General features: G+C 35.7%; 2 protein-coding genes across 3 annotated transcripts; both read left to right on the forward strand.

Moving 5' to 3' along the window:
• The first annotated feature begins 969 nt into the window (after positions 1–969).
• Positions 970–6,600, forward strand: LOC18107994 (probable LRR receptor-like serine/threonine-protein kinase At5g63710). Of its 2 annotated transcripts, none has more exons than XM_006370841.3 (11): positions 970–1,137; positions 2,621–2,791; positions 2,979–3,108; positions 3,300–3,371; positions 4,003–4,146; positions 4,379–4,444; positions 4,655–4,725; positions 4,814–4,957; positions 5,047–5,388; positions 5,504–5,898; positions 6,069–6,600. In XM_006370841.3, exons 1-11 carry the CDS (start codon positions 1,119–1,121, stop codon positions 6,381–6,383), a joined length of 1,869 nt encoding a protein of 622 aa, XP_006370903.2. In that variant the 5' UTR covers positions 970–1,118; the 3' UTR covers positions 6,384–6,600. The 2 variants fall into 2 exon arrangements, with proteins under 2 accessions (XP_006370903.2, XP_052305241.1); XM_052449281.1 differs by lacking the exon at positions 970–1,137 and adding an exon at positions 1,528–1,615.
• Positions 6,601–7,604: 1,004 nt separating this feature from the next.
• LOC18107995 (uncharacterized protein At1g10890) lies at positions 7,605–11,093 on the forward strand. Its single transcript, XM_006370842.3, has 4 exons — positions 7,605–7,857; positions 8,213–8,443; positions 8,795–9,014; positions 10,623–11,093. The coding sequence occupies exons 1-4, from the start codon at positions 7,727–7,729 to the stop codon at positions 10,881–10,883; spliced, it is 843 nt and encodes a 280-aa protein (XP_006370904.2). The 5' UTR covers positions 7,605–7,726; the 3' UTR covers positions 10,884–11,093.
• The last annotated feature ends 331 nt before the right edge of the window (positions 11,094–11,424 follow it).

The raw sequence follows: 11,424 nt of genomic DNA on the forward strand, positions 1-11,424 counted from the left end.
CCGTATAACGGAGCATGAGTAAAATGTTGTCCAGTCCCTGCATTGTAAACAAGATTATAATTTAGTCCTTCATTTATTAAAAATTGTAACATTTACCAGTTTTTTCCTGAACTTATTGCAAGCACAACGTTTGACAATTTAAATTACTGAAGAGGAACTTTGAGAGTTGGACTTTAAGGAGAAATCAACACTTATAAAAATCCAACTTCATCAGACTAATTAAGTTGCTTTTATTTAAAAATATAAAAAGATATAGTTATTAAACTCGATTTGATCCAGCAGATTGATCTAAAAAATAATATATTTAAAGCATATCCTGAACTGGGTTTTGATATGAACTGATTTTAACATTAACCTGATCAAATTCAAGTAATCTAATGGGTTAATCTACGACTAAGTTGACTTGGTTAAATTCTGTCTGCTAAAATTAAAAAAATAAAATTACATAATTTTGAAAAAAATAATATATTGATTTGGGTTAATTCAATGATCTGCAAATTAACTCTTAGGTGGTCAGGTTAGAGGCCAGGTATAACAACTATGAAGAAAAGAACTAAGTTAGTTGGCCAGGTATAACAACTATGATGAAAAGAACTAAGTTAGTTATTCTATATAAGGACTGAGTTAAAACTGTGTTTAAAACCCAGGGACCAAATAAATAAGTTATTCAACAAAACATGGTTACCTTCAGGCTGGAAGCTTCTCTAAGAACACATACTTGTAGTCTTCTCATGGATATGCATGCCATTGCAACTATGGGCTAAACCAAAAAGCATCTCATGTGGTCTGGATATCTTAGAAGAAACAACGCCAACAAAAAAAAGTGTTCATCATTATCTTTAATGCAATCCAATTGCAAGCAAAAGCAAAGCAAAGTTCAATTAGTGGGATTCTCATTCTCATCCTCCACCAATAATACCACTAGGCCCTCTCATATTCTATGCTATTGGCCTTTCAAAGAATCCCTTTCTTGCATATCAAAATGCTTTGTGGGTCCAATGCATTAATCATAATTTATTCCTTATGATAATCATAATAATGACTGTGTTCAGGTTCCTCATTTTCTTCTTCTTGTGCCACCACCTTTTTTTATTCATTCATCGTTTGCTGCATTTGTCATGGCTAAAGACAATAGAGGTATGTTTCTTTTCTTTTCTCTGCTTTCTTGATCACACACACACACAAGAGTTTCATGCGGGAAAGTCATGGAAGGCATGTTCTTAAATGTGAATTTTATATTACTTGTTACATTAATTTTGGTATATTTCTTTCTGGGTTGCTGTCAATTTCAAAGCTTCTCTCTTTTGTTTCTTCAGGCTAGTAGTATATATTTCATTTTTGTGTTTGTCTGTGGTGGGGGGTCCCTTGCTGGTTGAATTTGTTAGTGATGCTGAGGGATGGTAGACTCTGTTGATGTTCATTTGGATGAAATGGTTGTGAGTTTCAGTAAACAAATCTGCTGTTTTTCACTACTAATGTGAAGTAGGAAGATAAAAGACAGAATATTTTCTTGTTCCATTGACCATTAACCATTAACCATTTATGGTCCTGCAAAGTTTGTGGGGTGGCAGTAGTGGGAGAAGAATTTGCCTTGTCTCATTATGGTGTGTGGCGGGTAATAAATGGTTTCAACCTTGTGGAGAATGAGGATAATGGGAACATTTTTCTGTCAGATAGTTTCTTCATGGAATGTGGATAAGCTTAGATTGAACTTCCCACTGCATGTTTAACTAGGTGATTGAATTTTAGCTTTTCTGTTTCGGTGTGCTCGCCTTTTCCCCTTTTCACAATCTTAGGCAACATTAGGCTAGGTGATTGAGGTAGAACTAGAAGGTCTCCTAGAGGCTTGATGCAAAGGAAAAAGGTAACCTTGCATATAAAAAAGTTAAAAACCAAAAGTGCATGATCTTAAGATAGAAAGTTATATTTTGTTGGAGAAGGCATAATGTATAGTACCATGACTGGGAAATCAGAATTGTGAATGCTTTGGTCTATTACTTTAAATGATTGGAGCATCCTGCTGTGGATAAAAATTCTGAAAAAAGTTATAGTTTAGTAGACCTAAAAGTGATGGAATCACCATGGCTTCACAGCTCTTTCTAGCAGCATGCTAATCATTGACCACACCAGTCACTGATTTTGGAAAGAAAGAAAGAAAAAACAGAAAATCAGTGTGTTTTGGATTTTGAACTCCAGGGAAAGTGAACAGCCTCTGCTTAAACAGTAACATTAGTTGGTGCTTTGAACATACCAAGAAACATCTTTAAGTCTTTAGTTGAAATGGAAGTTGCTAACTGTTCTTAAAAAATGGAGAAGTCAGGCACCAAAACGATGGATGACAGCACTATTACTCGAGACAGAATGTTAATATGCTATAATGATGTAAACATTGGTTTTCTATACTTTATTTGTGCTTCATATGCTTGCCAGAAAAGCTGATATCCTTCTTGCTTCTAACGTATTTGTCATGATTAGTACACTTTAATCCTAAGCTAATTTTAGTTTGTTTTAAAGCTCTAACATTTTATTGAGAATTTGATGTACATGTTGGGCGAGATAAGGGTCAAATTTTGATCTTATGATCTGCTCATGTAAACTCATAAAACTTTTTCTTTATTAGGACATCCAAGCGGCGGCAAGGCGTCTTCGACTGAATCTTTCTGCTACACCAAATACAGATACATGTTCGGAGTCTTTTCTCTCTGGAATCCCCTGAAGCTAGTTATCAACTGTCTTATTCTGCTCAATTTTTTGAAAATCACTATTTCAACCAAGGAACCTGACACTGAAGGTACAGTATTTATCTACGATTTTCATTAATACCGTGTTATCTGTTCGCACCAAATGCTGATGTTGGTGGGAAAATATAAGGCTTTGAGATACAGTCTAAAATTTGAAATGTCAAGATAATAGAGCATAGGGTGCTGCTGCCCGTCATTAGTTTCTACTGACAAGTTTAAACTTTCTCTAATGTTTAGGTAATGCTTTAAGAGATCTTTTGCTGGCACTCAATGATTCAAATAGACAGATAAATTGGGATACAAATTTAGTGAGTCCTTGCTTTAGTTGGACTCATGTCATTTGCAGAAATGGACATGTTGAATCCCTGTAAGTGCCTGTATTTGGAGATAAACTTCAGTTTTGCCTATTTTAGCAACACACTTCTGATATCAAGAGGGATGGCCGCGGGATTTTTACTTGCTGGAGTGCTGCATTTTTATTCGAATCTTCCTTAATTGATAGTGGTTTCGTGGGTTAATTTTGCTGTGCATTTACTCTCTGGATGTTCTAATTTGCAGGAGCCTGAATTCACTTGGATTTTCGGGAACTCTTTCACCTGCAATTATGAAACTGGAGTTTTTGGTTACCCTGTAAGTTTCTGGCTAGCTTGGAAGTCACATGGATTTTCAGTATGTATCTGCATGAGCATTCGTCTATTTATCAATTTAGACAGTTTGCAGACGCAAATCTGAACCAAAGTATTTCTAGTACGAATTGATATCCTGATCCAATATTCTCATTTCATGTGGAAATACTGATGGCAATAATTTACTCCATTTTTCAGAATATAAGATCCACCATCAACCAAACCTAGCACTTTCTCTGTTTTAGCATGTATAGAAAGTTTTGGGACTAAAATTGATGCAATTGAAGATAGAGGATGAATTTGAAATTGATGCTAATTTGGGAGAACAATCAGTCAAAGAACAGATGAAGGTAGTTGGGATAGAGGGGAAACGTCTCCTATCCTTTCTATTTTGAAAGAAATATAAAGGATAATAATTCACTTAAAAATTATCATAAAAACATTTTTATTTTTATATCTCCTTCCCTATCTCTCTAACCAAACATGTTTTGGTCGCTTTTGTATTGTTTTTTTTTTTTTTGTCTTGGGACACTAACCAAACGCAACCTTGTAATCTTGTATTCTTTTATGGTTCCATGATGTACGATGGTGCTGAATTATGGCCATGTTCATAAAACTTAAAATTCTCCATGCAGGGAATTGCAGAACAATAGTCTGTCAGGGCCCTTACCTGATTATCTTGGCAACATGGTGCATCTACAAAATCTAAATCTTGCCAGCAATAAATTCAGTGGCTCTATACCTACCACTTGGGGTCAGCTATCCAATTTGAAAAATTTGTAAGGATTCCTTTAACGCCTCCTGAAGAGTCATATTTCCTTGTTTTGTTCTTATATGCACGAAGCATCAGCGTATCATTTTTGTTATGAAAGTTTCTTAGAACATGGCTTTGTTTTAAATTTCAGTCATTTTACTGGTTCTACAAGGCTTTTCGGCAGTCTTGCTCTTGCAAAGATCATAATTCTGTTGATGACTATGTTCATATTACTTACGATACCTTTTCTTTGACAGGGATCTCTCATCTAACAATTTAACTGGAAGAATACCAGGGAAACTCTTTTCTGTTGCAATGTTCAAGTAAATTTCATTAGAATTTTCAATTCTTCCAACTTTCGTTTGGTTTTTATCCTCTAACCATATCTTTTCATCTTCTATCTCATCACTTGGTGGAGTGAAATCTCCAAACAGTTTATATCTTGAGTTATTAAATCCTATTATCTGTTTTAATGTTAGGCATATAATTATCAAGCTTGATTTGCTTGTCATTAACTGTTATTTGTTTTTCAGTTTTACAGCTACTCATCTTGCTTGTGGCCTGAGCTTGGAAGAACCTTGCATCTCGGGGTCTCCTCTTCGAGGTTAGTTTCTTGAAGACACTGCATTTTGTCACTATTCTTTTCTTCGACATTAATCTCCAGATGGAGCTTAAACATGAGAGCTTTGCAGTTTCAACCAGCAAGTCAAGACTCAAAGTAATTGCAACTTCTGCCAGCTGTGGTGCTTTCATTCTTCTGATACTCGTGGCTGTTCTGGCATACCGATATCATCAATTTCACAAAGAGAAAAATGATATCTTTGTTGATGTTGCTGGTAATTTCTGTTTTCCTCGTGTAGTTGAATTCGTTTCAATGTTGTTGTTGATTGAAGGTACCTAAACTCCAGCTTTTACATGACTTTAGGTGAAGACGACCGCAAAATTACATTTGGGCAGCTTCGGAGATTTTCTTGGCGTGAGCTTCAGCTTGCAACAGACAATTTCAGTGAAAGCAACATAATTGGTCAAGGAGGGTGTGGAAAAGTTTACAAAGGTATCCTCTCAGACAACATGAAGGTTGCTGTGAAACGACTTGCAGATTATTACAGTCCTGGTGGAGAGGCTGCATTTCAGAGAGAAGTTCAACTTATCAGTGTTGCTTTTCATAAGAATCTTCTAAAGTTGGTTGGATTCTGTACAACTTCATCTGAGAGAATCCTGGTCTATCCATACATGCAAAATCTTAGCGTTGCATACCGCTTGAGAGGTATTTCTTTGAATACCACCATGTCTCAATCCATCTTTGAGATTTTCATGTTATAAATAGAATTTTTTTTCTTCTTTGAAATCGCTTCATGACAGTGACATATGTTACATTATAGAATTAAAGCCTGGTGAGAAAGGCTTGGACTGGCCAACAAGGAAAAAAATTGCCTTTGGTGCAGCGCACGGATTGGAGTATCTACATGAGCATTGTAATCCTAAGATTATACATCGCGATCTAAAGGCTGCGAACATCCTGTTAGATGACAATTTTGAAGCCGTTCTAGGAGATTTCGGGCTAGCAAAACTAGTTGACACGAAATTCACTCATGTTACTACTCAGGTGCGTGGTACCATGGGTCACATTGCCCCAGAATACCTATCTACTGGAAAATCATCAGAAAAGACAGATGTGTTCGGATATGGCATTACACTTCTTGAACTGGTAACCGGTCAGCGTGCAATAGACCTTTCTCGACTCGAGGAGGAAGAGGAAGTTCTTCTGCTTGACCATGTAAGGCTTCTAAAACTTCCTGGCCCATTACAGAATTTTACTAAATATATCTGTATATCAAAAGTCCTGCTCGCAGAATGTTCTTTTTTGCTTGTACGCATCTCATTCTACACATTCCTGTGTTAGCTTCTGTTACGCTTGACTTAAAATGATGGAAATATGACGTGCAGATCAAGAAGTTGTTGAGGGAAAACAGGCTTGATGACATCGTGGATGGAAATTTGAAAACTTACGACCGCAAAGAAGTCGAGACTATAGTCCAGGTTGCATTGCTATGCACAAATAGCTCACCTGAAGGCCGCCCCAAAATGGAAGAAGTGGTGAAAATGCTGCGAGGCATTGGCCTGGCCGAGAGATGGGCAAAGTGGGAGCAGCTTGAGGATGCTATGAACCAAGACTTGGCAGTACTCATGTCTCAACAATATATCTGGGCCGAAGATTCAAGTATTGACCAAGAAGCTATACAATTGTCCAGGGCAAGATAGAGCTTCTCCAACATGCATGGAATCAATTTTGAGACAAACTTATCAAACTAATGCATGGTTACTATATTTTATGCTATAGATTTTTGTACATAAGCAAGAAAATTACTTGAAAAATATACTATACCATGTGGCTGGCATACAGAAAATGCCAGTTCCATCTTCTATGTTTGTACCTGTTACAATTGCCTGAGGATATATGGTATATATGGTTTGGGAATGGTCTGCCTCTGAGATTTCTCTTCAGGGAATTATCTACTTTTTGGGCCTTTCACCTCTTCCATGTCCATAGAAGAAAGGATTGGAGACAAGACTCTATTGTTTGAATATTGCTGATTAAATTTCTTTATGTTGATAGGTTTATAAAATAAATAAAAAATGATTTTCCATAATATCAATTAAAAAAACATGATAAATGTAACATGCAGACGCACTATTTATTTATTTATTTTTAATTTGGGTATTAACATCAACCATATCCTCAAACCAACTTTCACATGTCAAAACTAATGTATTAATTAATTTTCTTGTAACCTCTTTTTGAAATTTGTACTCAATCTAATCTAGCTGGTAAACTTAAAGTAGGGGTGAATAAATTTACTGAATTATCTAGAATATTCATAAAGAATTTATCTGAAATTAATTTAATTAAATGATTTTTTGAATAATTATAGTTAAAAAAAATTAAAAACAAAATCGGCTTTGTTTTAACTAAAAGCTTTTGATTTTAACAAATATAAAACTAAACTAAACTAAATTAATTGATTTGATTTTTTATTTAATTTGGTTCAATTCATTTAAAACAAAAATTTAATTAAACTTTTATCCTGATTAATTCATTTAAATCGATATTTACTCGGTTTGTGAGTTTAATATTATAATACATAATAATTTTTAAAAATATTTTTAATTAAAAATACATCAAAACAATATTTTATATATATATATTATAATAATAAAATCACAAAAAAAAACACCTAAAAAACCAATTCAAATCTTTTTTAAACTAAAATACTTTAAATACGCTATAATAATATATATAAAAAAACACTTAATTTAACCATCATCATACTTGTGGTGGTGGTTTAAGAGTGCTATGTTGGATTCAAAGCCAACGTAACTACAATTTAAGGTACTTCAAGTTAGAGCAATATATCTTTTCAGTTCCTCAAGTTTGAACCATAACAATATGCTTCATAACAAAAGAGAAAATTAAGATAGGCAAGTGGACTGGACTAATTGATACAGCAACTAAAGCCAACTAGGCACAATGAAAAAATTGTCAGTAGATTTCTTACAAAGGCGAGTAAGCTTTATGACCAGTAGAATTACCTTAAGATAGATAGATGGCTAGAAGCATATCTCGCTCGCCGTCGCACCGGCGGAGGCGCTCACCGTCGCCGGCAGACCGCCCCCAAAGAAGAAGAAGCAGAAGGGCTGACCGCATCCGCTCTTCTTATTCCAATTCTCACTCCAGGTCACATACTCTTTGCATCAATAGCTATGACACTTTAGTTCTTTGTTTTCCTGTTCTGAAAAATTCAATCTTGTAATCTGGTTTAGTAAATTATGGAATTGATTTGATAATCCAACTTGTGGGTCTTTTTTTACTCTCAAAAGGGTCTCCTGTGATGTTGTAAAGTTGTGATTTTTAGTCAGTTTTATTCAATCTTGTAATGGCTCTGTTTTTTTAATTTTTAGTCCTTAAATGCAAACTTACAGTGCAATTTGGGGCAATATGGAGGTGAAATGATGATCCCATTGGTGGGTTTTTGATTACTTTCAAAAGGATGTGTTGTGATGTTGTAAAGTTGTAAATGTTTTTAGTGCAGGAGGAAAAGTGATTCTGATTCTCCACCCCCTCGGCGCCATCAGAGAAGTCGTTCACCGAGTTACAGGAGGCGTAAAAGTCGGTCTCCGACACCTTCTAGGCGACGTAGAAGACATAGAAGTAGAAGTAGGACTGAATCATTGTCTCCATTGTCTAGGTCAAGAAGTACAAGTATTGCTTCTACCAAAATTGCTGTTGAGAAATTAAAGAAAGAGGAGGAAGAGAAGAAGAGGTAAATACTTTATGCATGTTTCCACCAACGTCTTATTATTATTGCTAGCATAATTTCTTCAATTTTTAGCCATGGTGATTTATCTCCATTTGGTTTTTGCCGGTTCTCAACGAGTAGTTCATCTGTAGTTGTGACAAGTGACAGGTTAGCTTCTATGGGGGGTTTTTTGAACTAATAAGCTACCACTTATTCTAACATGCATTGTTTGATGAACAATTATTTCCCTGTTTATTTGTACTTCCACATCAGAGTTCGCTTGTCATCAATATAACCTCGAAGTGGAAATCTGCAGTTTACTTAGGAGAGCTTTTGCATGCTTAATGAAATTACTCTTACTGTGATTGTTATCAGGCGTCAACTAGAGGCTGAACTAAACCTATTAGAGGAAGAGACTACTAGGAGACTGGAGGAATCCATTCGGAAAAATGTGGAAGAGAAATTAAATTCTGAGGAAGTCCAGTCAGAAATAGAGAGGCGGATAGAAGAAGGTCAGAAGAAATTGTTTGATGATGTTGTAGCTCAACTGCTTAAGGAAAAGGAAGCTGCTCTTGTTGAGGAAAGAAGGAAAGAAGTAAGAATCTTGAACTCTCACTAGTTACTGGTCTCTTATTGTGGGGGGCTTGAATATAAAAAATTTAGCTGCGATAAAGTATTGGTTACTAGCTTCCACCTGCCACCTGTCTTTTGGGTACTTCATTCATAGTCATAAAAAATTGGGACCTTAACATGTAAAATAATTAAAGGAAGTGGACCTATTTATATAGTTGTCATTCTTTTTAACGTCTATTTTTAGATTGCAAGGAGTTTTTGAAAGGGGAAAAAATTGTGGCATTGACAATTGTGATTTGAAGCCAGCTTGTTAATACTAAGACTTCTATTCTTCTTGTAGTAGTGGGGATAGATTGTTGAGTCTTGTACATGTATTGCATGCTTTATCACCATGTTTAAAAATCATAATGAGTTTCAAGGCTTTAGTTGGGATTTCCACTTTTAAGATAGCTTGAGAAGTTACTTGAATTACCAGTCATTGTATCTTTCTTCATCAATATTGTGACTGTCAGGAATGTTGATTGTTTCTGTTGGCGCTCGTCATTGCCGAAGTCAATATAGTTATCCCTTATGTGGCGTAAGTAATCTTTAGCTGTCTGTGTGAATCCCCTGGATAATGGAGAACTAACCAAATTCCCAGCATTGAACTGTCGTTTTCAAACATTTATCATCATACTATGCACACACAAACGACTTGTGTTTGCTGTGATATAGATATTGGAATGTAAATCACTTGTGGCAACTGTCCACAGAGCACCTTAGGGCTGGGATGGAACTGAGGCAATGAGCAATAGGGGCTTTGGTCAGTTATACTATTCAAACACAAAAGACTTGGTTTGTTGTGTCATCATACTTTGAGGAAACTAAGGTTGGGTTGGAACTGAGACTTCGAGTAATAGGAGGTTATTACAGTCGGCAAGACTGATCAGGAGGAGGCAGGTGCTCCATTAAATTTTTCTTCCTCACCGAGCATGTAGAGCTTGTAGTTTTCTCTTTTATTCCGTAAATTTAGGACTTCTCTTCTTTCTAAAGGAGATAAATGTCAAAGACTATTCAGCAAAATCATGGGTGAGTGAAGTCTCAGCATAAAAGAGCCTCAAAGTACAGCAAAGCCTGGTAGTTTTCAAACATGAAACTAGAGAGGATAGCTGTTAGAGCAAAGACTGTTTGGGTTGGACATCCTTTGGGAAAAGATACATGTCTATATTTACTCGTATCATTACAGGTACAAAGCCAGAAGCCAACATTTTTATCAGTTGAACTGTGCACCTAGATAGGTATTTGAATTGGTCCCTACTAAAAAGTTTCCCCTACCTCTAACTGTGCGGAATCACTTCTTCTCTTTTGCCCTCTTACATGATCCATCTCAGATATGGATTTATCTGCTCTATCTGTCATATTTAAGGGGACTGCATCATAGTTAATTGTTTGAATTCATATCAGTTCCTTTTTCATCTGTGCCCAACAGTGTCCCATCTGATATGGAATTTGCTAACAATTGAAAGTTAATTGCTAAATGCATATTAATAAGCTAGAAGTATCAGATATTTGTCACTCTCTGAAACCAGTTCATTAGATGTTTCTGTGATTTTGGCCTCATGCACATTTTGATGTAAATATGACCACTCAGGCACAAGCTCGAAAAGAAAGAGAAGAGCTGGATAAGATGCTGAAAGAGAATAGTAGGAGGGTGGAAGAGTCACAGAGAAGAGAAGCCTTGGAGCAACAAAGGAAAGATGAGGAACGATTTTGTGAGCTAGAGCTGATTAAAAGACAAAAGGAAGAGGTTGCTTGGAGGAAAAAGCTGGAAGTGGAAGAAGATCATACAAACCAGATGAAACTGTCGGGTAAGAATAAATCTCGACAGAGTCGACCTTTTGGAATTGGTTGATGACATCAATTCAATGCCTGTATGTTGTATCCATGCAAGTAGGAAGTAATGACTGAGCTTTTACAAGAGAATTATAAGTAGCAAGATTGTTGAATTTTTGTCAATCACACTAATATGCATTTGTCAAGGATTCACTTGTTGCTTCCATGCATTTTCGCATGGTGCTGAAAATTACTACTCTCTCCCTAATATTTAACCACAAATGCTCTAGATTATCTCTTGACACTTAAATTATTGTTTTGGTTCATCCGATTGTCTTATATATTTCGGCTAAAATTTCTTTTTTCCCCTTGATTTTTCTATGAATTTTAATGTCTTGACTGAAACTTATCATTCCATAGATAAAAGGATGTTGGAACTGTAGGGCTGTCTTTCTCATCTGAAGATTTGCTTTTGTTGTGTTCGCATCATCATATAAAATGTCATGAGTTCTTTGCACCTTAGACAGCCTTCAAACATCAAATTTCTTCATATTCAAGCTTCTATATTTCTTGACTAAAGTTATGAGATGTTAAAAGCTGGAAGGCATATCCCATGCATG

This window comes from Populus trichocarpa, chromosome 19, assembly GCF_000002775.5.
Source record: "Populus trichocarpa isolate Nisqually-1 chromosome 19, P.trichocarpa_v4.1, whole genome shotgun sequence".
In the NCBI taxonomy this organism is placed as follows: Eukaryota; Viridiplantae; Streptophyta; class Magnoliopsida; order Malpighiales; family Salicaceae; genus Populus; species Populus trichocarpa.